This window comes from Gouania willdenowi, chromosome 1, assembly GCF_900634775.1.
Source record: "Gouania willdenowi chromosome 1, fGouWil2.1, whole genome shotgun sequence".
NCBI classification, from domain to species: Eukaryota; Metazoa; Chordata; class Actinopteri; order Blenniiformes; family Gobiesocidae; genus Gouania; species Gouania willdenowi.
In genome coordinates this window covers 22,986,075-23,011,255 of record NC_041044.1, presented here as the reverse complement: position 1 = coordinate 23,011,255, position 25,181 = coordinate 22,986,075, and the positions used below count along the sequence as shown (strand labels likewise).

At 41.7% G+C, this 25,181-nt stretch overlaps 2 protein-coding genes across 2 annotated transcripts in view; both read left to right on the top strand.

Moving 5' to 3' along the window:
- Positions 1–499: 499 nt before the first annotated feature.
- On the top strand, positions 500–5,580 carry LOC114456007 (E3 ubiquitin-protein ligase Topors-like). Its single transcript, XM_028437497.1, is given in 3 exon segments — positions 500–757; positions 2,230–3,995; positions 5,570–5,580. Coding segments are annotated over 2 exon segments (1,707 nt in total). The 5' UTR covers positions 500–757; positions 2,230–2,299.
- Positions 5,434–25,181, top strand: part of mtap (methylthioadenosine phosphorylase) — a 43,416-nt gene continuing 23,668 nt past the window's right edge. The window contains exons 1-5 of the mRNA XM_028461218.1: positions 5,434–5,471; positions 5,570–5,655; positions 8,458–8,544; positions 8,639–8,697; positions 8,823–8,990. Coding sequence (XP_028317019.1) covers positions 5,632–5,655; positions 8,458–8,544; positions 8,639–8,697; positions 8,823–8,990 — 338 coding nt within the window. The 5' untranslated portion in view covers positions 5,434–5,471; positions 5,570–5,631. The remainder of the gene's footprint in view (positions 5,472–5,569; positions 5,656–8,457; positions 8,545–8,638; positions 8,698–8,822; positions 8,991–25,181) is intronic.

Sequence of the window (25,181 nt, the reverse complement as noted above, 5' to 3'; positions counted from 1 at the left end):
ATACCTGTGCAAACAATGCAACAAAATTTTTTTTTAAAAAATGCACACATCTTCACTACAACTATAGTTGTACAACTTTCACTTAGAGTGAATTTTATCTTGAAATAAGTCAGGTATGACATCAGTGTGTAGCAAATGTTCCGTACAACTTTCTTGTGTTTGCTTCTTATAGAAAGTTCACCATGGATGATTTCAAGTAAGTTTTCATCATTTTAAGTTTGGAAGCATCGCTCTGTGGATGCTACATTAACTGCAGCATAAAGCCTTTAAAACTGTGTTTAACAGTACAAATATATTGCTCTTGTCTTTAATGACCTGAAATACAATGTAAAACATATTTTCCCGTAATTTTGTAGCCATTAGTAGTTGTCTTTATTCTAATAATTAGTTATTTTACCAGAAGCACTGCTGTTTGGCTTAGTGTAACTCCCAGATTCACACGTCATTTAGTATTTTTTATTTTATTTTATTATTTTTTGCAAGTCTTGCCTTAATTTATTCATCTTTATCAACACCGATTTCAACAAATAAATTATTTTTTAAACCTATATTTCAAATATTAATGTGCTTACGTGTGATTCACGATGCTCCAACTGTCATTAAATGTGGCTTTGGAAAACAGCTAAATGTTGGCAGGTAGCCATGGTAACCCAGGCTAAATCTACAGTAGTGACTGCACGTAGGACTGTCAGAAACGACTAACGGAGGTCTGATATCTTTAAAACACCCAGTACAGATTGACCAGCAGATGTCCTCGGTGAGCAACATTGTGAACAAAGTATGTTTCTTGTAATGATGTCAACTTTAATAACTAATTCAGTGATATTGCCGAATCAAGTTAGTAAATAATGCTTGTTTAATAATATTGTAAATGTATTTACATGTTCCGTGATAAACCTGTGCATGAGCTAATATTGTAGCAATTTGCAACTAATTTGTCATAAAAGTGCAATTTAAATCTATTTAACATTTCCCATTTAGTCAGAAATGTGTATTGCCTACAATTTTGGACGCACGGCAGTTTAGTGGTTAGCACGTCTGCGTCACAGCAAGAAGGTTCAGGGTTCAAGAAACTATTGGGTTCTTTCTGTGTGGAGTTTGCATGTTCTCCTCATGCTTGTGTGGGTTTCCTCCTGGTCCTCCGGGGTCCTACACCCCTGTTTTGAGACATCTAATGGATGACAGACGGTTATTTACTCTTACTGTCTCACTCATTGTGTCCTAATCTGAAACTTTACTTTTCCCTGTTTCATACAATATAATTGGATATTACCAACTAGAAAATAATCAAATATTTAACTGCAAACAGTAAGAAAAGCAGGAGAAATGTAACTAGTTTGACAAGAGCCTTGAGATAAAGGCACGAGTAATAGACAATAATTGTCTAAACTGCAGCATAATCAAGGCATTTTCTGAATTTTTGACCAGCATATTGACACATTTTACAAATCATTTGTAAAACAAACAGCTTGTATGAACTTAGCAGTATCCTGATACTACTTTTTCACTTCTAATATAATTCTGATATCTCACCCTTGTGTGGTGCCTGATACTAATATCACTCTGATATATTGGCACAAATCTTACTTACTTGTATTACTTATTTTGTAAAGAGAAATGTTGGAAAAGGCTTGATCCAGTGATTGCTCGTATAGAACAATAGGCAGCAACAGTCAGTATGAGAAAAACTGACTCATTTATTGTTAACAAATGGGTTACATAGATTTTAACAGTGAACATAAGAATATTCTACAAATAAATTAGAATATCCTAATAAATCCAATAAAAACAATATGCAGTGGGTACGGAAAATATTCAGACCCCTTTAAATTTTTCACTCTTTGTTTCATTGCAGCCATTTGCTAAAATCAAAAAAGTTCATTTTATTTCTCATTAATGTACACTCAGCACCTCATTTTGACAGAAAAATACAGAAATGTAGAAATTTTTGCAAATTTATTAAAAAAGAAAAACTGAAATATCAAATGGTCATAAGTGTTAGATGTTAGATGCAAGCTGATAAAATCTCTTTTAATTTTGTTGGGTGATATCAGACTGATTTCTGATATCAATCTTGGATCGGGACACCCTTTTATGAACTGTTAGATAATTTTGGCAGTTTATTAACCTGATGTAACCTTGACTTTGTTATGTTGATGAACTACCATCCTTTCTATTCAATCAATTCTCACAGTTTTAATCCCTTGTTTTTATGTGTCTTTCCATCAGAACACGTCAGCAGTCAAGTTTGCCCTGCTGCAGAATCAGAGGACTGGAAGTCAGAAAACTAAGCAAAGCCATGTCTGCAGAGGCGTCTCCAGACTCCAAGTGTCCCATCTGTTTGGACACCTTTGACAACATTGCCTATGTGGACCTCTGCCTGCACAAGTTCTGTTTCCGTTGTATTCATGAGTGGTCCAAGAACAAGGCAGAGTGTCCCCTATGCAAACAGCCATTTAATTCCATCTATCACAGCATCAAATCAGAGCAGGACTTTAGGAGGTTTGACCTGCGGCCGGTGGATAATGGCTCATTTGGTACTTTTCAAGGTGTCCAGCTTCACTATCATACAAATGTCACTGCAGTGCATCTACAGATGAGAGGACAAACTTCCGCAGCTCCCGACAACGGAATAATGTTTGAAGCTTCAACAAGTCGTCCCCAACAATCGCAAGATCGTTATATCCGGCGCATGATGATGAGGTTAGCTGCCAAGAGGAATGCTGCCAGTGAAGGCAGAGCTGTCAACAATGTCACAGAGCAAGAGATGATAAACTTCAGGAGAGAACTTTACAGACGAGGTGTGAGGGTTCGAAACGTTCGTGACGGCGGCCGCTTCAGAGACATCTCAGCTGAGTTCTACAAAAGAAACCCTGCTTGCCTGCATAGACTGATTCCCTGGCTGACACGAGAGCTGAGGGTGCTTTATGGAGCCCACGGCTCTTTGGTGAACATTGTTCAGCACATCATCATGTCACGCATTACAACATATGACATGGAGGCAGGAGCTATTCTAGAAGAGCTCAGGCCTTTCCTTCAAGGTCGTACGGATCACTTTCTGCATGAGTTTATCAGCTTTGCCAAAGCACCCTTCAATATGGAGGCTTATGACCAGCATGCAGTCTATGACTACCCAAATCCTGTGAGGGATGATGAAACACCCGGTCCATCATACTCCAGCACCGCTGAACCGAGCAGAACTGAGCATCGGTCAGTTCTGGATTCTGACAGCAGTGTGGAGGAGACACAAGAGAATGAGGTTTCAGAACAGCAAGCGAGTCCCAACAGCCAAACAAACATAATCCAGGGTGAACGTCCTCCTGAGGAGAGTGTGTTCTCTGACAGTGATGACTGTGTGATTGTGGGTTTTGTTAAACCTGCAGCAGAGAGGACCCCTGAGCTGGTTCAACTTTCCTCTGATTCTGAAGAGTCTGCAACTGAACATGTGTCCCAGGAAGCACTGCACAACCAGGACAGAGGTGTCAGTGAGATGCACTGTGCAGAGAGAGAGTCTAATTTTTACAGCTGCAAGTCCTCAGATCGTCACTCTCACTCCAGGAGTCGCAGCAGGAAGTCGCATCGACGAGGCAGGAAACGCAGGACTTATTCCAGCAGTCGCTCCCCTTCAGTCAGAAGAAAATCCCACCATGATAAACCTGGTCGGAAAAGGAAATACAAAACCAGACATTTAGAGGAGTCTTCCCTGCATGAAGAAGGTGAATCAGTGGCAACAAAATACAAGAAAAAAAACAAAAAGAAGCATCACAAAAAGTCCAAAGAGAGCTCAAGAAAGGATAGCAAGAGTCTCAGTGTTGAGCTCATCAATGATAAAGAAGCTCAGGAGCAAAGCAGGCGTCACCATAAGAAGAAGAAGAAGAAGAAGAAACATAAGAAGAAAAGTAAAAGTAAAGAGCAAACAGATTAGCACTCACCTGACGTTATCACCATTGATAGTGACAGTGATTTTGCCAATAATAGTGGGATTAAGGGCAGGGGTGCTATTAATGATAGATTGAATAAATTGATGGAATTACTCATGACTGGAAAAATCACCAAAAAGGGATTGGTAAAAATACCATTCCAATTATTGATTTTTTTTTTTTTTAACAGAACTACATCATTAAAGCATAGATATCAACAGGAATCATTAATACAAAGGTTTTTTCAAATAACAGGTGTTTTCAATGTGTTAATTTCACTTATTTATGTTTCTTTTAATTTGTTTTTTCCACGTTAAAGAAATGTAGGAATTCAGCAAGAAGTTGTACCAGTGTTGGTGCATGACATGACTTCTGACCTTGGATGCCTAAATGGGTGTTTGATGTTTTTCTGTTTGAGATGTTCTCAGGGATAATGTTGATGCATTTTGCCACTTGCTTTCATGAGGGGAAAAAAATGTTTCTGCAGAGTCTGGGGTTGTATTTCCTGTTTGCAGCAGGAAATTTGGAGTTTACGATGAATAGACTAGTTTTACGTTTTATTAAACAAATGTTATCAAGTAAATGTGTGTCTTGTTTTATTAGTATATAATCGATTAGGTAGAGCAGTAGATTTGGCTTTTAAAGAGAAGTTTTATGTGAGAACTGTTTCTGATACATTGAATTTTAAGTGACTGTGACAAATCCTAAAACTCCAGCAGAGCATAAAACCATATACATAATACAGGTATGTGTGAATATACAGATAAATCTATTGTGCAGCAATCAAATGTCAGAGAAGTGATAAAACTCTGAGACAAAGAAACTTGATATGGAACTTTATATAATTTTTGCCTCCTCTAACTTTAAAATGTTATTGTTTCTGTGTTTTTTGTTCCTGCTGTGACACTCAAAATGTCCCTACTGTCAAATAAATACAGACATCTGAGAAAAAAGGTAAATGCTATGAAAATCAAAGTTAGCCTGATTAAATACTGGGATTCTATAAATTGTAAGGCAAAACAAGAAAAAACTAACTTCAGATAAACAAACTATAAAAGACAATTCAAGAATTAAATACACGCTTAATGCTCAATTGAAAATAAACATGTATATAAAAATACTAATTTACTTTTGCAAACAATGCAAAAAACTAAAACAAAACAATGCACACATCTTAACTGATCTTAACATCTGGTCATTTCATTTTTTGTAGTTTCACGTTGATCATTTTAAAACAAAAAAATACCATTTTACTCAGTTATATGGTTGTAGAAATGTAACAAACTACTTAATGATTTAGAAATATACTTTAAACAGTACAAGTACCCATAAATGCAACTCAATCGTGTAATTTGAGTACTTGTAATCCGTTACTTCGCCTCTGGTCCTGAGTTTCGCTTATCCTACTACTTTTATTTTGAAGGTAAGGACACAGGAAAAGATAAGTGCATCGCAATGGACAGCGTTGCCAGTTTGGATAATTTCCCGTGTTGTGGCTCGTTCCAAACTCAAGTTCACGGGCCACGGCTGACTGAAAATGGATTAAGGATTGTAACTAAAATTGTATTTTTCAAGATAGTAATAACTTGGTATTACTTGTTTAACGTTATCATGGACTCTTAACTATGCTGTTAACTATTTGCAAACAGGAAGCCGATAACGCTATCTGGCAACACGACGCACCCGCCTACCCGTCTTTCTACCTTTCAGCATGGCGTGTACGGTACCCATAAAGGTAATGGCTCGCCTTTTAAAGTGTTGGTTTTGATACAGTGCGGTTTTAAACACAAATGTGATAGAATGAGTGTGATTCTCCAGATGTATTGCTGCATTCATAGAATAAAAGGGAAAAGGAAAGCTCTGAAAAAGAGACGCAGGAGCTCATGTGACGCAGCTCTGCGCCAATAACAGGCAGTGGCTCTGTTTCCTGGTCAGACTTAGCTGCAGAATATAACGTGGTGTGATAAATAAGTGCGTAATAATGGGAACCATCCAATTCAGCACATGGCTGCAGCTTTCAGCTTCTACACCGTTACATCTACCAGCAGAGGAGACTGCAGCATCAATAGCTAAGACGATTATTATAATTTAAAATCTGACACTTTAATCTTTCTAATTTGCTGCCATCCAGGTCTTTCATTTCATATATAATGCTAAAAACACGTCATTTAATGCAGTGGTTCCCAAACAGGAGTTCGCGTACCCCTAGGGGTACAGGAGCACATTGCAGGGGGTACTCAGAAATATTTAACAATGTTCCTAATTCTTCCTTTTAGGCCATTTTTTGGACAAATTCTTCTCAAGCCAACATTGCTATTCCTCAATAAAATACTATATTTTCTTGTAATTTATTGAAAGAAGATTTTTTTTTTAATGCTGTAGAGTCCATTATATCACACTTCTGACAACAGGATACAATAATTAGCTAAAATTTTACAAAGGAGAACGTGTTAACGTACAATTGAAGTAATCACATAAAATTTGCAGTGGTATTTAAAAAATAAATACAAATTCCACTCGATTTGAATTTTTAGATTAAGCCTTAGGGAACCAGTGTTGGAGACACAGTTAGGGGATTATGTGAGCCCGCTGTTCCACCAATGAAAAGGCATATGACATTATGTAGAGGGTACTTATGATATGAAGGGGGTACACATGATTTGACAAAAATACAAAGGGTGTACATGGGGTAAAAACAATTAGGAACCACTGCTTTAGGGTAATGGAACACCCTCAATTAATTGTGAGCTTGGGTTGGTTCAGCACAACATGACCCTGGGAAGAATACAAAGGATGTTTAATAGTTAAGTTTCAACAATAGTCTGTCAATTAATAAAATGACCAATGCAACATTAGTTCAGAAAAGGTAGAACAACATTATTAGTTATACTTAAAGGAAAGGTGACTTGTGCTAAATTGTGTTACTGTCATATTATTGGCCAATGTTAAGCAGTTCAGGTTTTACTCACATGCCAGTTATAAAGTAATACTGGTAATACATTGAACACATGTTGGTAATGACGTTAATATCTCAACCAAGGTAGGATCTGTTAATAGCTTGTTTCTCATCCAACGTTCACATTGTGCAGTGTGCATGTTATTGATCCTCTAAAAGCAAAACAATAGTAGTTCAGTTATTAAACCCTTGGACAATTTATTTCATATTATGAATTCATTTGGGCCAATATTTCTTCTGTTGGTTGCCGCTGATGTTGGCTAACTCTTTTAATTTTTCATTGGTTGGGGGAACAGGATATCACCTGCTATTTTGTTAAACCCACCTCACAATTGTGTTTTTTATTAGGGATGTCCCGATAAAACATTTTCATTTCCGATATGATGCCAATTAAGGGTGTGCGATCTGACGATATTAGCTGGTTAAGGAATACAACATGACGACGATCTCCCAAATCACAGAGATCGTAGAACCGTCTGTAGTCTACATATTAACCCTTGCGGTGCCCTGTCTGCGTCTTATGTCTGTGGTCCATACACAGAACATACAATATTTTTTTCTCTGCCAAATCACACCATTTGCATGTCAGCATTACAGACATTACAGATTAATTAAGCGCTTAAACAGGGCAGAAGTACGCTCCGCTCCCACTCCCCAATGCACGGACACAGAGTTAGCTGTGCTGCTTCCTCCGTGTTAGTGACTGTCTGTCAGAGGCTCAGTGCAGATGTCTGTCTGTCTGTTAAACTCTATCAGTATCAGTGTTGAAGCACTGAAATATGTTTGAGAAAATACTGCATGGGTTTCTCTTCTCTAACTAACGCTCTGTTGCTGCGCTGTAGCAGAGATCTGCTGCTGTAGCTAACAGGGCTGTTTACATATTCTTAAAGAGACAAGTTGCGTGTGTACAGACTGATGGGGGAAAGACTTGGAGGACGGCCAAAATACAGTGAGAAATTCATTCAATTCTGACCTAGATAGCAAAAATAATAATAATGTTGCCATCAAAAGCTCGGTCTCGGTGTTGCTTTTGTAGTTTTATAGAAGGAAACCAATGTTGAGGTGTCCCTAAAAAAAAAAAAAAAAGATTCAAAGTTGTTACTAATAGGTTTTTCAGAAAAAGCCGTTTTTCTCAGCTTTTTGTCACAAACTGGTGATTTGTGTGAAACTTGCCTCAACTGCTGATTACAGAAGAACAAAACAAGCTAAAAACAAAATTATCGTTTCTGATGAAACTACAGAGTCTAGTCTTTCAGAATACAGATTGACAGTACAAAATATTCTGTGGGTCTTAAAAAATCTGTGAAAATCATCTCAAACGCCTGGCAATATGGGGTTGGCTGCTCTGAAAAGGGCTAGTAGTGAATGAGTTAATAAAAAAAAAAAAATTACTTATTTTGTAGTGTGGAATGTTAGAAAATACTTGATCAAGTGATGTTACTCAGAGAACAATAGTCAGCAACAGTAGGTGTGAGAAAAACTGACCCAATTATTATTAACCAATTGGTTACATGAATTTTAACCTTCAACATTTGCATGGATACTACTGATAATCCCTTATTTGTCTTGTTTTTATTCTAGATTGGAATAATTGGTGGCTCAGGCCTTGATGATCCTGACATTTTGGAAGGAAGGACGGAACGTTATGTTGACACGCCGTATGGGAAGGTGGTTTTAATGGTTTTTAGCAACATTAGTCCAGTCGTGGTCTTGTTTCATTCAGGAGTTTGAGTGAAAGCGCTCATTTGTTCTTCTTCAACAGCCATCCGATGCTCTGATCCTGGGAAAGATAAAAAATGTGGAATGTGTGCTTCTTGCAAGGTAAAGCATCCTCTTTTTGGTCCTCAAACATCTGTTCATAGCGCCATCCAGTGGAAGATTCTCACAGTTACAGATGTGGAGGTGGATGTTAACATGCCAAGTGTAAAAATACGTGTCCTCATCAGGCATGGGAGACAACACACCGTAATGCCGTCCAATGTCAACTACCAGGCCAACATCTGGGCCCTCCGAGAGGAAGGATGCACACATCTGCTGGTGACTACGGCCTGTGGCTCGCTCAGGGAGGAGATTCAGCCTGGAGACATCGTCATCATCGATCAGTTCATTGACAGGTTAGTCGGGAGGAGGGTATTCCTCTGTGGTTTTCCCTTAGCTTGCTTCATAGTACCACCTAGTGACCATGACACCACCGTGTGGTACTGACCTACTCTATGTATAGTTCTACACATATAGTATGTAGTTAATTATTAAAATGTTTTATATCAAACTGTCCAACATTTTAAAACAAAAACAACAGACCAATCTAGGGGTATACTATTACAAAAAAGGTTCAGAAGCCCACACCAATAATATTTAAACCTATATTTTCATTGATTAGGAAGCCTTACAAGGTAACCAATAGGTAGGAAATGAACGAGATGATAGATATTGGCTTTTAGTGTATTTTACAGTTGATTTAGGACCTGTTATCATTAGAGATGCTAACACAAGAGGAAGATCACGTTTTATGAGGTGATTTATTTCAGGCTCAGTAATTGTGAATAATTGTAAATGAACTTTAGTAATTGAGAATGTAATTGTAATTGACTTTATGAAGATCAACATTATTGGAATTTAATTGTAATTATAAAAAAATATGCTCACTGTAGTTGTAACTTATTTGTAATTGAACTTGAATAATTGAAAACTTAATTGTAACTAAAAATATACAGTAATTTCTGGACTATAAGTTGCTACTTTTTTCTCATGCTTTGAACCCTGCGGCATAAACAATGATGCGGCTAAATTGTGGATTTTTAGACCAAGTGGAACAAAGAAACTTAACATTAAATGGTTCTTGCTTGCACTCAATCATTCTGATCACTCATTTTGTCATGATGCAAACTGCCTCATCATAGCAACGACACGGATAAATGTTGTCAGAGATATTTTTGATTTTTCAACCCACATTTATTTACAAATCGTTGCTAAAACAGTACAAACACACTCAAATTACAACAGTACCAAAAATGAATTCTCCCTTATGCTGCTTTCACACCGAATGTACTTCCAACATGGAAGCGAGTAGACTGTTGATCACCAGAACTCGGCCCCTGTATGACATCTTCGCGAGGATCCACTTCCACTTCTTCAAACGTCCTTCGACAGTTTCTAAAACACCAGTCCAATTCTGGGCGATGAAGGTCTGATCCCCGAGGTAGACCCCTAGGTATTTTAGCCCACCTGACCTTCAGGTAGACACAGTGTTTTTGTTGAAGCGTTTCCAAATGCGATCGCTTCACTTTTAAGCCAGTTCACTGGCAGAGGAAACTTTCTTAAATCACCAACAGTCCTATTCAGCACATCAATGTCTCTTTGTGATGTTACCAGGACAATGAGGTCATCAGCATAAACAGACATTTTAAAATTGGCCGTGCTCCGTGGCAACAACACCCCGGAAAGCGGTGCCGAGTCTGTGTTAAAAAGGCTCTAATGCCAGAGAGTACAGCATCCCCGATAGTAAGCAGCCCTGTCGAACCTCTCGTTCAACTTTATAATGGGTTGCCAATATACCATTTATTATCAGCGCACTCTCAATGTCACCATACAACACCCGGATCATGGCTATAAAACCAGGACCGAACCCCATAGCCTTCAGCGTGCGCCAGAGGTACAGATGCTCAACCCGGTCAAAAGCCTTTTCCTGGTCGAGAGAGATCAGACCGAGGTCAAAGCCCAATGCTCTCGAGAGGTACAAAATGTCTTGAATCAGAGTCACGCTATATGAAATGAGCCTACCGGGCACACAGTAGGTCTGGTCTACGTGGATCATGGATTCCATCACCTTCCTCAGCCGAGTGGCCAACACCCTGGACAGCAGTCTGTAGTCACTGCAGAGCAGGGACACAGGCCTCCAAATTTTTTTTATTTTTTAAACTATTTAGTTTTTTTTGTATAGAGACAGCAATAACAGAGAAAATAACAAACCAAGTAATACAAAAGGGGGCATACAAATATATAAATATAAAATACTGTCATCCCAAAAGGGTTGTAGCTTGGCGCATGACTAGAAAATATGAGTGTGATTGGCATTATAGTTTCTAAATTGTCCCCAACATTTTTGTTGTAGTCCAGTCTGTTTGCTTTTAAATTGTGGCGCGACAAATAAGCGTGTCAGATTTTTCCAGCCGAACTCTCTCCAGCGTTTCGAGCTTGATGAACTGTGGTGTGTCTTAAATAACAAAAGCCAATCACACTCTGAAATTTTGGTCTGTAGTTCATCTTCCCCTTTAGAATATACAGTGAGGTACAGTTTAGAAACATCTTTGGAATGCATATTCTCATATTCATCCGTCATCATTTTAACCAGCACATTGCTTTCTGGTGATATACCTGTTTTTACCTGTGTATCAAAAAAGTGTCTTAGTTGTAAGTAAGTCTTTATTTTCTAGTTTAAATTTGTTTTTAACATTTTCAAAAGACTTAAAAATGTTCCCTTCTGTCAGTGTGCATGTGTCCATGTTGTCGTCTTCCTGGTATCTTTAGTTCTTGTCTCCTAGCCTTGTCTGAGGTAGATTTCTACTCTGGGTGAGCTTTATTTTCTGCCATTTGGCATAATATTCTGAAGAACACCAACATATCATGTATTTCAACTGGGCAACATAAAAGTATTCTCTTAAGTTGGGCAGTGCAAGGCCCCCCCTTTGTTTATCAAGTTGAAGTGTTTTGAATCTGGCTCTGGGTCTTTTGCCTCCCCAAATCAATCGTGATATTTGCTTATTCCATGCCGTAAAATGGTGGTCTGAGATTTGAACTGTTAAAGAGAGGAATTGGTACAGCAGTCTAGGTAGTGTATTCAATTTTATTGCCTCAATTCTTGAGCTAAGTTCTAAAGTTATTGATGACCATTTTGTCAGGTCTTTCTGAATGTTAACGTCAATTTTATTATAATTTACTTCATAGAGTTTACTCAGGTTTTGTGTAATGAAGACTCCAAGATATTTTATACTTATCAAGTCCCATTTTAATTTATATTTCAGTCTGATGAAGCTGCTCTGTGTGTAGTTCATACACAGAACCTGTGTTTCATTTATATTAAGTTTGTAACCAGACTTCAGGCCATAATTATCCAAAACTGACATAAGTTTGCGAAATGTTGAGTCCGGGTTCTTTACGCATGTGATAATATCGTCGACAAATAATCCTATTTTATGTTCTTTTTGTGCTATTGCAATTCCTTTTAGTTTGTCGTTCTGTCTAATTTGCTGGGCCAATGGCTCTATAAAAAGAGCAAATAGAGTGCGGCTCAGACAACATCCCCCCCTGGGTGCCTTTGTAGAGTGTAAAACTATTTGTTAAGGTGCCATTGATATTAATTCTGGCAGTTGGCTCATCATAGGGGGTTTGGATACATTTAATAAACTGACTGCTGAAACCCATCCTGTCCAACACAGAGAAAAGAAAGAGCCAGCTGACCCGGTCAAAAGCCTTTTGTGCGTCAAGGCTAATTAAGGCTGCACTTGTTTTTTGTTTGTTAATTGTATCTTTTAGCTGTCTTAATATTATCTTGGGTCTGGTCCTCATCTATTGACTCTGGTAGTAAATATTTCAGTCTTTTGGATATTACTGAAGTAACTAATTTGTAATCAACATTCAGGATAGAGATTGGTCAGTATGACTCACAGTACTCTTTATCTCTACCTTCTTTGGGGATTACAGACAGTACCACTTCCCTCCAGGAGGGGGGGATCTTAGCATGCTGGAGGGTCCAGTTAAAGAACTCCAACAGTAAAAAAGAGACCTCCTGCCTAAAGGTCTTATACCACTCATTTGGGTGTCCATCACTCCCAGGACTTTTGTTAGTCTTCAGTGTACTGATGGCTTGTCCAGTTCCTCTTTTGTTATTGGGGAGGTTGGAGCTTTGTTTTGGATAGTACCGATGGAGGGGAGATCCAAGTTTAACAAGTAGTTTTTAATCGCTGCTTTGTTTATATTCTCAGGTGATGAATACAGCATTTTATAGTATAACAGTTTTTTTTAATTCTGTTTGGTTCATGTATTATTTCATTGCTGGTTATTTCTCTGGTTTTATGTACTGAATGTTTAATTTTTTGTGTTCTGAGGCGCTTTATCAGAATCTATGTGGCTTTGGGTCCGAAAACATAGAATATTTGTTTTGTAAATCGTTGTTTCTTTTCCACCTCTTCAAGTGCCATATTGTCTGTCTTTTCTTTTTCTTTTAATTTGTTCTACCAGTTTGTCACTATGATTTGTTTGTTGTTTTTCTAGTGTCCTTAAGTGTTGTTGTGATTTGTCATATTTAAGCCTTTTCATTTTATTTATGTAGGATGTCTTTGAGATCAGACTACCTCTCATTACTGCTGACACTGTCCCAGACTATTGTTGGGTCAACCTTGTTATGTCTATTTATGTTAATACATTCTTTAATTTTTCTCTTTATATTAACCCTGTGTTTGTCAGTAATGCTCATCAGGAAGCAATCTATTTTGGAGTGTACCTTGTGAGTTGCTGAGTAAAGTCCCTCTCTAGTGGATGGAGTTCCATCCACACGTCAAACATGCTGGATTCCTTAATTAACTTATTCAGGCTTTTGGACAAGTTGTGTTTGTGTCTTCTAATACTTGTTGTATTCATATTGTAGTTTAAAATAATGTTCCAGTCTCATGCGCAGATTATGATTCCCTCACTCACTGAATCAATTTGATCAAAGACAGATTTTAGAAATGTTTTATCACTCTCTTGTGGAGCGTATGCATTAATTAAAGAGACCAAAACACTGTCTCACTTTCATTTAACAATCACGTATCTGCCGTCTCTGTCAATTTAATCTTTGAGTAATTAAAAATTAACAAAATTAGGTATCAATGTTATTACACTTCTTCTACTACTATTCTTACATGAGCTGTAAAAAGAGTTCACATAGCCCGACTTTTAAACTTTTCATGTTCTTTTTTTGATAAATATGTTTCTTGCAGGAACACTACACTTGCTTTAGCCTTTCTCAGTTTTGCTACAACCTAATTTCGCTTTATGGGGTTACCAAGGGCCTTTCACATTTAAAGATATTATATTATGTGTCACACTCAGTTAAAATAGCAAATAAAAAAGATAAATTGCCTCGTAAACAAAGAAAAAACAGCAACAGTGGTCACGGTTACATGATGTTTTTTTAACGAGGTTTACATGGAAAACTGGTTTATTCGGCTTGAGATAATTCCACTTTAGGTCTGGGGGTTGGGAAGCCTCTGAATAGAGAGGGGGAGACCGTGACGTATCACGTCCAGTGTTTGGAATAACGGCGTTTAAAATAACGGCGTTATGTCACGGCGTTTGTTTTTCAGTAACGGGGTAATCTAACTATTTACTTTTTACGCCGTTACAACGCCGTTATCATTACTGAACGTTAAAGGCGGTGCGTTACATGCATTGATTGAATAAAATGTTTTCCGAAAGCATCCCCGGCTTCTGACTCAGTTGTAGTGAGGAGGTGGGTTAAAAACAAGGTGAGCGATTGTGATTGGCTTAGGCGGCGTCATGTTTCATGGTAGCCAATCAGAGCCAGTGTTTTTACACATGTGCCAGCAAGAGGAGGCGGGTTAAAAACAAGGTCAGCGATTATGATTGGCTAAGGCGACGTGCCAGCACACACACACACACACACACACACACACAGAGCAGATTTGATGAAGCAGCAGAGATGGTGAGTGTGGAGCAGTCCGATGAAAAGTTGACATTTTTAAGGTGACGATACAAACACTACTTGAAATTAATTGTGGTCAAAGGCAAGAACGTGTATGTGAAGTGTTCATTATATCCAGGAGAGAAGACTTTGTCGACATCCGTTGTAAGCAACTCAAATTAAATGAAGCACCTCACGACACACAAATCTAAAGAATGTGAATTATTTGACATAGAGCAACTTTTTTTTTATTTTTTTTTTAATACTAACGCAAATAGTTACTTTCCTTGGTAATGAGTTACTTTTATTATAGAGTAATTTAGTTACTAACGCAGTTACTTTTTTGAACAAGTAGTGAGTAACTATAACTAATTACTTTTTTAAAGTAACGTTCCCAACACTGATCACGTCTATCAGGAAAACAATAGTTGGTCCCTGGTAAAGACAGTAGCTCTAACAACTGGTAAAATGATAAACTTGGTGATATTACAGCCTGTGAATGCAGTACAGGGACGGATTTAATCCATCTCTGGGTCCTAGTGCCAGCCGTCCGGTTAAGCCTGTTCTGTTTGCCGAGGTCCGAGTGTTTAATAAGTCCGTGTGTGTCCTCGTGAAAGTCATGTTTATGCCTCCGTCCATCCACTCTTTTCATTATATCCATGTCTTTTAAGGCTCTTATTTAATAGTCTAGGCCGAAGTCCGGGCCGCCGCCATCTTGGATTATGTCGTCACCAGCGTCACCGCCACAAGTCACGCATGCGCAAAACGATACGAATTAACTTAAAGCGGCTTCAACAAAGTTAAGTGTTTACAAGAAAGAGGAATGATCTAATTCGGAATTAAAAATGGAATAAATCAGCCACCTAATTCGGAATTAACTTTAATTCTGAATTAAATTAGCATTAGGAATTGTCTTTACAAGGTCAGGCTAAAGAGGAATTATCTTTTATTCTGCTTTAAAGAGGAATTAAAGCTCCCATGTAAGCATGGACACTATTAGTGGAACATCTGACTTGAACAAAACGGGAATACCCAGAACTCCAAAGGAGGAGGAGCAGGTTTCTCTCCTTCTCATGACCCCGTTGGTGGGTCTTAGGGTAAAACCTGTCATAATGAAAGGGCCCTATTAGGGGGTTTAGTAGTGAAACTATTACCATCCTATGTGTCCAATGATCTCAGTTCTGTCCCCGTAGCCGCTCCCAGCTCAGAGATGTTAATCCAGAAAGTGAATTACATGTCCATCATATTACTACTCCCAAAGTTGACTTTCCTGTCACTCTGTGGGGCTCCTCTGGAACTCCTGAAGTTTCTCCTTGGCTCTTTCAGTCGCAATAGGTGTCATACCTTGCAGGTTCTTGCCTGTCGCTGCCAGCCCAGCAGTTCTTTCAGCCGGGTCATGCCAGGGTCCTCCTCGTCCATTGCACCAGGCACCTCCACAGTGTAGCCCCGTCTCTGCAGCTCCTGGCCCGCATAATGCGCACAAGTGTAGGTCCGGATTCCGCTGTCCCAGTGGATTTTCATACTGGTGTAGGGGGTCTGGAAACTTATGCCCTTCGCCTTCAGGCATTTCTTTATCCCGTTGTATTTGTAAACTCCACACTTTATTTCTCCGCCATTAACTTTCCCCTCACACACACGCAGCAGGAAGTGACGCGCACAGGTCTCCCAGACTCTCGCTTGAACACAAACAAAAACCGAAAGTTCACAGTATTCCCTACGCTTCTGTACGATCTCTGTGGCGTAGTCATGATCAAAGAGCAGTGGGCAGTTGCTGAGTTGAATCTTGCCCCTTTTCCACGCTTCTCTTAACACAGTTTCTTTAGTTATGAATCCCTGGAAATTAATGATAAGAGGTCTTGGGGGGGCCTCTAGTCTTGGTTTCGGAGCAAGGGAACGATGAGTTCACTGTTTCTTTAAGTCCGTGTTTGTGGGTAATGGCAGCTCACGTTTGAGAAGGTCTGTGACGAAGTGCATGACAGAGCCTCCCTCTTCACCCTCTGCGACTCCAAAGATGCGGATGTTGTTTCTTTTTGATCTGGATTCCAACTCTGTGAGTTTTTGTTGCAGTTTTCTGGCGCTTTATAGCTGTTGTGAGCACGTCATTCATTTCCACAGTCATATCCTCCGCTTGCCCCACTCGTGTCCCCATCTCACCCACTCGCTCCTTCAGCCCCTGCATCTCCTTGGCCAAACCATCGAGTTTACTGCTCACTTCTATGTGAAAGAAGTTACTGTCCTTTCTCAAGTTGTCCCTCTTCAGCTCAGATTTGAGCTCTTTTACCACCTCAACTAGGTCTCCTGACGTTATCCTCGTTCCGGGGTGGCCGCTAGCTTGTGATGCTACTTTGCTATCTTTGTTGGCGGAGCTTCAATATGCTCTCGATTTCCTGTGAAGTGTGCCTGACTTTGCATCTTTCCACCTCTCTCTCCAGAGCCTTAAGTGACCCATTCATGCTTCTAGTGACATTGAGAGTTTACTGAAGACACAACTGTCTAATCTGCGCCTTCCCAACAGCCCACAACTGTTGTAGAGAACTGAAATCAGACCTTCCACTTTTATGGTTCTTCCAGAAAATTTGAAAAGCCCTTTTAAAAACATGATATTTTGTCAGACTTGTATTAAAATTCCATTAAGCACTCTTACACCGAACATTTTTCTTAAAAACTGATGCCTGAACCAAGGAGTCATCAGAAAAACCAACTGGGCTAATCTGGCACCCTTTAAAAACATTTATGTGGTGTTGAAAACAGCAAAATCTATCCAGCCTGGCTAAGGACAGATTGTTTCCCCTGCAGTGAGTCCAGCTATACTGTCGCACCCTTGGATGGATGTGCCTCCACACATCACAGAGGTCAAAGGCCTCAATCACTTTTGAAAAACAGCTCTTGGGGGCTGTGTGTGGCTCTGGGTGGTTCCTGTCTCAAAAAAGGACATCATCACTGGAGTTAGACAGAACATCACTTAAAACACTTAAAAATCCACTTTTTGGCTGCCCACTGTCAGAGCATACACATTAACAAACACCATCGACACATTGTCAAAAACAGCACTGACTTTTAAAAGATGCCCTGGGATCACTTCCTCGCATAACTGTGTGTGCATCCAGTGAATCTGTGCTTGTACAGTTTAAAGTTGTGTGTGCACCCTGTGAGTTTGTGTGCATTTCCAGTGAATCTGTGTGTATCAGGTGAAGTGGCATCAGTGTGTGCCTGCACTGTTTTTCCTTTTCCTGTGAAGAGATGACATGTGTGTCGACCTTTGAAACTTTCATGCACTTTCCAACACTTTTTCCTGTAATTTTACATTTTGTTGAAGATTTCAGGAAATCTTCATCCATTGCTACATCTACCTCCTGCTCCAGTAAACCCCCATTCATACCAGTGTGCCTTAGGCACACTGGTATGCCTGGTATGCCTAATCCAGTGTGCCTTAGTGTGAACTTTAACCTCAGCCAGCTCACTGCCTCCCTCCTTCTGCCTGCCTCTAGCAGGGGACTAGAGTTCTCACGATACCAAAATGAGTAACCACGATACTATACCAGACAAAGTATCACGGTTCCGGGTAATATCGCGATACTGAATAAATGAAGTTAGAATTTACATGGCTGAAATTTAAAAAAAAAATGATTCAGTTTCCTTTGCTCATCACTTTATGTTTAACTAATATAAATAATCAACTTAGGATAACAAATCCACTGTTTTAAAAAAAATCAATTTTTTTTTTTTTTTTTTTTTTTTTTTCAAAAAAAAAAAAAAAATAAATAAATTTTTGCTTCTTCTCCAACATAATAAACCATAGAGGATGAAATACAATAAACAGAAACTGGCTCAGGACTAAAAAAAAAGAAAAAAAGATTGCTCTGAGTCCGTGTGGGGAAATAAGTGTTCCCTCCTTTGGCTCCTATAGCTGATGGCAGCACCTGCACAGTGGATCTCAAACAGCCAATCATTCAGCAGCTGTGGGGTTCGGTTGCAGTGGTTGCCATGTTGGTTTGTTTTCAAGTGAGGAGCGTGCTGTGAGCTTAGACTGTACGGGGAGAAGCCGGGAGAAAAGTAGAGGCAGCCGCTATGTAGCAAAAACTGGCACCGGTAGTATCGTAATCCACGGCGACCTTTACAGGTTGGCACTGAGAGCCTGCGGTCGCCCTCCAAGAGGCTGAAGGAGATGCCATAATACGGTATCGTACAACCGGCTTGTTCTCCACGTTGCCTTGACCAACGCTGGGTTAGCAGTTAGCAGCAGTGCCTTCGCTCGAGCTAACGAGAGATTGCAGCCCCGGTCAGTGTTTTCACAGCTTCAGCTGCCGCTTTATGTTGGTTTGGCTGCAGTTTTGACTTACACGGAGTTAGCCCTCAGCTCGCAGCAGTGCTTTCACTCGAGCTAACAAGGTGATTGTGGCCCCGGCCACTGTGAATCACAGCCTCGGCTGTCGCTTTATGTTGTTTTGTCCAACACGGGGTTTGTCCTCAGTTAGCAGCAGTGTTCTCACTCGAGCTAACGAGGCGATTGCAGCCTCGGTCGGTGTTAATGGCTTTGGCTGACGCTTTCTGTATCGCAGCCTCGGCTGTTGTTTTTCTGCGCAGTATCTCCTGGTGAAGGAGGTCCTCGCTCCCGGTTGTGTGGATGGCCCGGCCCCGCTGGAAGTGGAGGACGGTCATGATCTTTGTCCATCCCGTTTGGGCATTGATCATCTGAAGACAGGCTTATCCGATGACTCGTGCATGAACTGTGACCGAGGGGTATTAAGCTGGCAGCCAAGGTCGACCAATTGTCAGCTGAGCCGGGTCACATAAAAGACCTTCCAAAGGCTCTCCAGCCTGTAGCCGCTGCACCAGCACCTCCAGGGATAGATACCCTGGCTGACAAAGACGCCGTGTCCATTGCCGCATCAGTGACTCAGTTCACAGACCTTGGGGTGGACTCCCCGTCACATGCCTCCGGATCGCTCTCCCGTTTCTCAGGGCAGAGCCTGTTGCAGGGGGCTGAGGACACCCCATGGGGTCTATAATTCGTGGGGCCTTAGCTCGACTGCAGCTTGATGCCCCACTGAAAACCCTGCTCCTGTTAACGATTTTTTCAGGCGACAACAGGCGCCGAGCGTCTTTTCAGTTCCTCCGTTGGAAGACTATGTCAGGGAGCTTCACACCTGTTGGAGAGACACCAGGGCGTTCCCCACTCCAACTCGGGCGCCAGGGCCCTAGCAGCTATGCAGGACGCCACCAAGTATGGTTTGGGCCAAATACCAACTATAGAGCCGGCCATCATGTCTCTGATAGTGTCTCCAGATGAGTCCTTAAGGCCTGACGCTAGGTGTCCTCGACCCCAGTGCAGGATAACAAACGACTTGTTGTCAAAGGTGTACAACGCGGCGGCCCTCATGGGGCGTGTCGGTAACTCCCTCTTCCACCTTATCACTCTCTGCGTCCTTATCGCAAGCACTGGTGGACGCATCGGTGATAGATTTCAGTGATGTCTAGCTTCAGGCATTCGTCCTCATGGCCAGGGAGACTGGGCGTTTGATGTCGACTCTGGTGCCGGCACGGCGGCAGGTGTGGCTAGCACAGTCATCCCTGACGGACGCGTGCCAAAGAGTTCTTTAACCGCTCCTCGGCAACAGCCCCAGGGGTCAAATCTAGGAGCCCTCCCCGTTACGGACAGCCAGCAGAGCAGGCAGAGAGATTTTTCCCCCCTCCACGCACGCCTCCGAGGCAGCATAGGGTCGCAGTACCAGGCCCCCACCCCTCCGGAGCCTCATGGGTCTGGAGCCGCAGGCACTGACTACTTGTCGGCCGTTTTTCCTGGCGGCAGCTCAGCTACTGGGCTGCATGCACGGAGTTGTCCACACTCCTGGCCAAGGGTGCCATCAAGTCCATAGCCCCCCTGCTGCAACTAAGGGGGTTCTACTCAAATTATTTCCTGGTTCCAAAAAAGGACGGCAGCTAAGGGCGAACATGAGGAAGAGCTTTCTGAATCACCCCCTACCAGTCATTTCTGGTAGGGGGTCTGGCCCTGGGTGCCATTCCGTCCCGCAGGGAGACGGTGAACTCTTGCTCGGCAGGGTGGGGCACCGTCTGGCAGAAGCGGACAGTGCGAGCACTGTGGTCGGCCCTGGACAGCATCAGGCACATAAATGTGCTGGAGCTGCGAGTGATTCACCTAGCCCTGGAACATTTTATGCCCTTTATGGATGGGAAGCACGTCCTGGTCCGGTTGGACAATGTGTCGACAGTGGCGCAAATAAACCACCATACCATGTGGCCATACCTGCCTGTCATTGTGTCCTTGGGCAGTGCCTTAATTCTGTAAAGCAACTTTGAGTGTCTATGAGAAAGCGCGATATAAAATTGATGCATTATTACCAGGGTAGCACCAGGTCACGGCTTAAGTGACAGAGTGTCTCTTACGCTGGGCTGTTCCCTGGCTGGCCAGCCTGAGAGCGATGCATGTGCCGGGGAACCAGAACCAAGTGGCGAATTTCCTCTCTCAAAGGGGACCCCCGCCTGGCGAATGGAGGTGCAACACCTCTGGAAACTTGTCGGGGAGGCAGAGATGGACCCCTTTCAAGGAGGCGACCCACTGCACCCTCTGGTTCTCTTGGACGGAGACCTCCAGCCCCCTCGGGCAGGACGCCCTTGCACACGATTGGCCACGAGGGTTGCTCTATGCTTTCCCCTCTCTGCCCTTGATCCGGTCAACACTACACAGGGTCTCCGTGCAGGGCCAACGCCTGCTGCTGGTGGCTCCTCGGTGGCCGGGGCGGACCTCGTTTCCTCTGCTGTGCAGGCTCTGTTGCCGTCATCCGTGGTGCCTCCCCAGCAGGAGAGATCTCCTCTCGCAGCTGGGGGGTCAGATCTGGCACCCTGACCTGGGGCGTCTCCAACTATGGGCCTGGCCATTGCAGGGGCCGACCCACTGCTGAATGACTGTAACGATGCTGTAAGAGTCACCATCCTGAACGCGTTGGCACCATCCACCCGAACACAATATGAAAACAAGCTCAAGAGGTTCTCCGCTTGATGTGCAGACAGGCAGCTGGACCCTGTCCGGTGACTGCTATCCTGGGGTTTCTTCAGTCCCTCCTGGATAGTGGGCGCTCGCAGTCCACGCTGAAGGTCTTTGTTGCCGCGATTTACAGCAGGCATGCCCTGGTGGACTCGACCACGGTGGGCTCCCACCGGTTGGTGACCCGCTTCCTAAAAGGGGCCTTAAGACTCCGAGGATTCAGAGGGCCCCGGTATCTGCCCCTGGTACTTGAGGCGCTGGGTTGACATCTCTTCAAACCCTTGGCACAAGTGGAGCTCAAGTGGTGTCGGTGAAAACCGTGTTTCTCTTAGCCATTGTCTCGGCTAAGCGGGTTGGGGAGCTACATGCCCTTTCAGTGGAAGACACATGTTTGAGGTGACGTCCTGAAGGGGGTGGTTAGCGCGCTTAGTACTAGCGTCAGAAGGGGTGTCAGAACTGCTGTGTCCAATTCGGGCCCTGGAGACTTACATTTACGCTACATCGAGCATTCGCCAATGTGGCCAGCCGTTTGTCTGCTACGGCGGCCCAAGGCAGGGCCCTGTCAAAACAGAGGCTATCCCATTGCGTGGTGGATGCCATTACACACACCTACATGGCCAGTGCTCTCCCTCCACCCTCCAGGGTGAGATGTCACTCAACGAGGAGTGTATCTACTTTGTGGGCTTCCCTGAAGGGAGTAGCCATTGAAGCTGTTTGTGCTGCAGCCTCGTGGACCTCACCCAGCACCTTTACCAGATTCTACAGGGTCAACGTGGCTAAGCTGCCTCCTTTGGGAGCGGTCTTGGCCATCAATCCCTCAGCATCCACTATGTGAGGTAGGTGTCTGTATTCCTCATGACACTGTTGACATTGCTCAACCAGTGCTAAAGCACCGCCTCATAGAACTACAGTTCTATGAATCCTGGATGACCGCCAGAGCATTCAGTCACTCGGAATCATCGTGGTTTTGCGAGAAGATTCCTGAGGAAAAGATCCACCGGTGACACCGGTACTTATAGACACTAGGGGGGTCACTCGAGGGTCACAGGTGACTCTGTTGGTATAGGTGCTCGACCAGTGCATATGTGAGACGTAGATATCCAGTGCTAAAGCACCGCCTCTGGTGGTCATCCGGGATTCATAGAACCGTATTTACGTACGTAAATTTCGTTCTATTTCATCCCTACTGACCGCCAGAGGCGGTGCTTTAGCACTGGATGAGCAATGTCAACAGACACCTACCTCACATAGTGGATGCTGAGGGATTGATGGCCAAGACCGCTCATTAATCATTAATAGCTTCTGTAAAAAAATAACTCTTTCGTTCAATAGTTTTTTTTTAAAGGGAGCCATTGCATAAGAGTCAATAAGCCACATTAGGTTCCCAAGCCTAATGTGTCCAGCTGTGGTTCTCCCTGCCCTGGGAGAACCTGACATCATAGTCCATCAGTTCTTGCCCCTCCATGCTGATTCTGATGAGCGTGTACGCTCTATCACTGTGCTCAGTGCGCTCTTCCTTTTTACTGCTCCCCTCAATGTGAGCGCGCACTCTTTGAATGGTTCACTATGCCTGGCTCCGTTCGCGGACCGCTTGCACTCTAAAGGAGCACATTGGTGTTTATACTCGGCGCATTCATCGTTGCGTTACCCACAGCCAAGTTGCGTGAGCGCGTATCTTCAGAGAGAGAGTGTGAGTGAGAGTGTGAGAGTGTGTCACAGATGCGACCAGATGGAATTTTCACTCGCACACACCAATTTGGTCGCAGTCTCGAGTCCTGGAACCATTGGCTTAGCTTGATCAAAAATATAATCCTCACTAATAAATGAAACCTTACTTCCAATGAAGTCATTCAAAAGATTGTTTATATCTGACATTTAAGTTAAATGAGTTTGGGAGGTTTTAATGTTCATTAAAATTTTATTAACATAACTTTATTAAATAAGGAAAATTAACATGTTACTGCAAATGCATTCTTGACTGACTGCATAAGACTGGACACTTTTGTTACTCAGTAACATGAATAGGGTAGGATGTAATTTACCATAATAATAGGCCTAAATTTATCATTTCAAACTTGCGTTCATAGTTGTTTGGTGAGAACATTTTGTCACCTCTTGCTTGATATTTGATCTGGATCTCCAATGTCGCAGTTCGGTGAGGGCTTGTGGGAGGAATCAAAAATGTCACAATAGTGAGACACTAGTATGATGACTGGTGTGACTGATGCCGAAGAGGAATTTCTGTCATTTCTGTAAACACACGACACTCCTTCTTGTTTGTCTTGTGTTTCATTCTGGGTATTATCATCACTGAGCTGTGAGAAGTTTAGCCTTTTAGTTTGAACTTGTTGAATTTACTAGGCATTACAGGCCAGTTAACTGACTTACTGTATATTTGCCAATAGTAAACATTGTTCCCTCGAATCGTTAAAAAGTCTTCAAAGGCATTAAATTCATTAATCTAAAAATATTAGTCTGTTTTTGTGTGTATTTTACTGTATTTTTGTGTGTTTAATTTGGGGGCCTCCAGTTGCACGTCTGCACTAAAATTTAACCTAACCCTATGTAATTGATGCAATTGTGTTTACTGTGAAGTTGGCCTTGATTTTTTATTTCAAATGGCAATAAAAAGTGTTAAAAAGTCTTGAATTGAATTTGACTGAAGCTGTAGGAACCCTGGTGTACTTGGTAGATAGTGATACTATATTTTATTTTAGAGACAGTTGTGGTTTAATGTGAATATATCTGGTAAAATCTAAAAACGATTCATAATCTTTTCTTTTTCAAAGTTTTCCTTCAGTTTCTCTTATCATAGCTCTCTTACTACTTTGTTGTTTGGTTTTCATGATCATTTTAGTTACTGTAGTAAAAAACCCCAACATTTAGAATGTATTTGATTGTCTCTAAGTCTGTGTTTGCTCTGTGAGGGAACGCCGACCTGTCTAGGGTGTTCCCTGGGAATGGCTTAGGCTAGAAATTCCTTGTGCTTTAGGGTTGATGAAGTGGGTTTAGAAAGGAGTTGAACATATGTCCACTCATGATTAATAGTTTGAAAGCTAAAATGCTCAAATGCACCAAAATGAACAATTCCAGCACTGATGATTCCCTATATAAATGTGTTCCATTGCATTTAGCTGCGTTTTCATTAAAGGCTGAATTAATCGATTTTTATCCCAGTCCTTAAAGAGTTGTACATTTTAATTTTTTATTTATTAGTTTATTTAGAAGGGACAGAACAGGGAGCATTGTTACTATTTTAAAAAATGTAACAACCATCAAGCCAAAGGCTAATTTGTAGACTTGGGGCCTCATTTATAAATGCTGCGTACGTAGAAAAGAAAGCATACGCCACTTATAAGCAATGTTTGGGACTTATTAAAAATAAAGATGAAATTAATGACGGCTCTGTGAAATTGATACATTTGTGTGAAATAATTGAACATTGCACATTTCCCAATACAAATCATATATGAAGCATATATTTGCAAAACTGAAAGAGGAAAAAATTATACTGACGCCCCAGAGTGACGTGGGTGCGCTTACAAATACAGTTTTATATAATAGTAATAATTGTAATTAAAATCACATGATCATTGCGCAAAACTGCTGATCAATTAACTG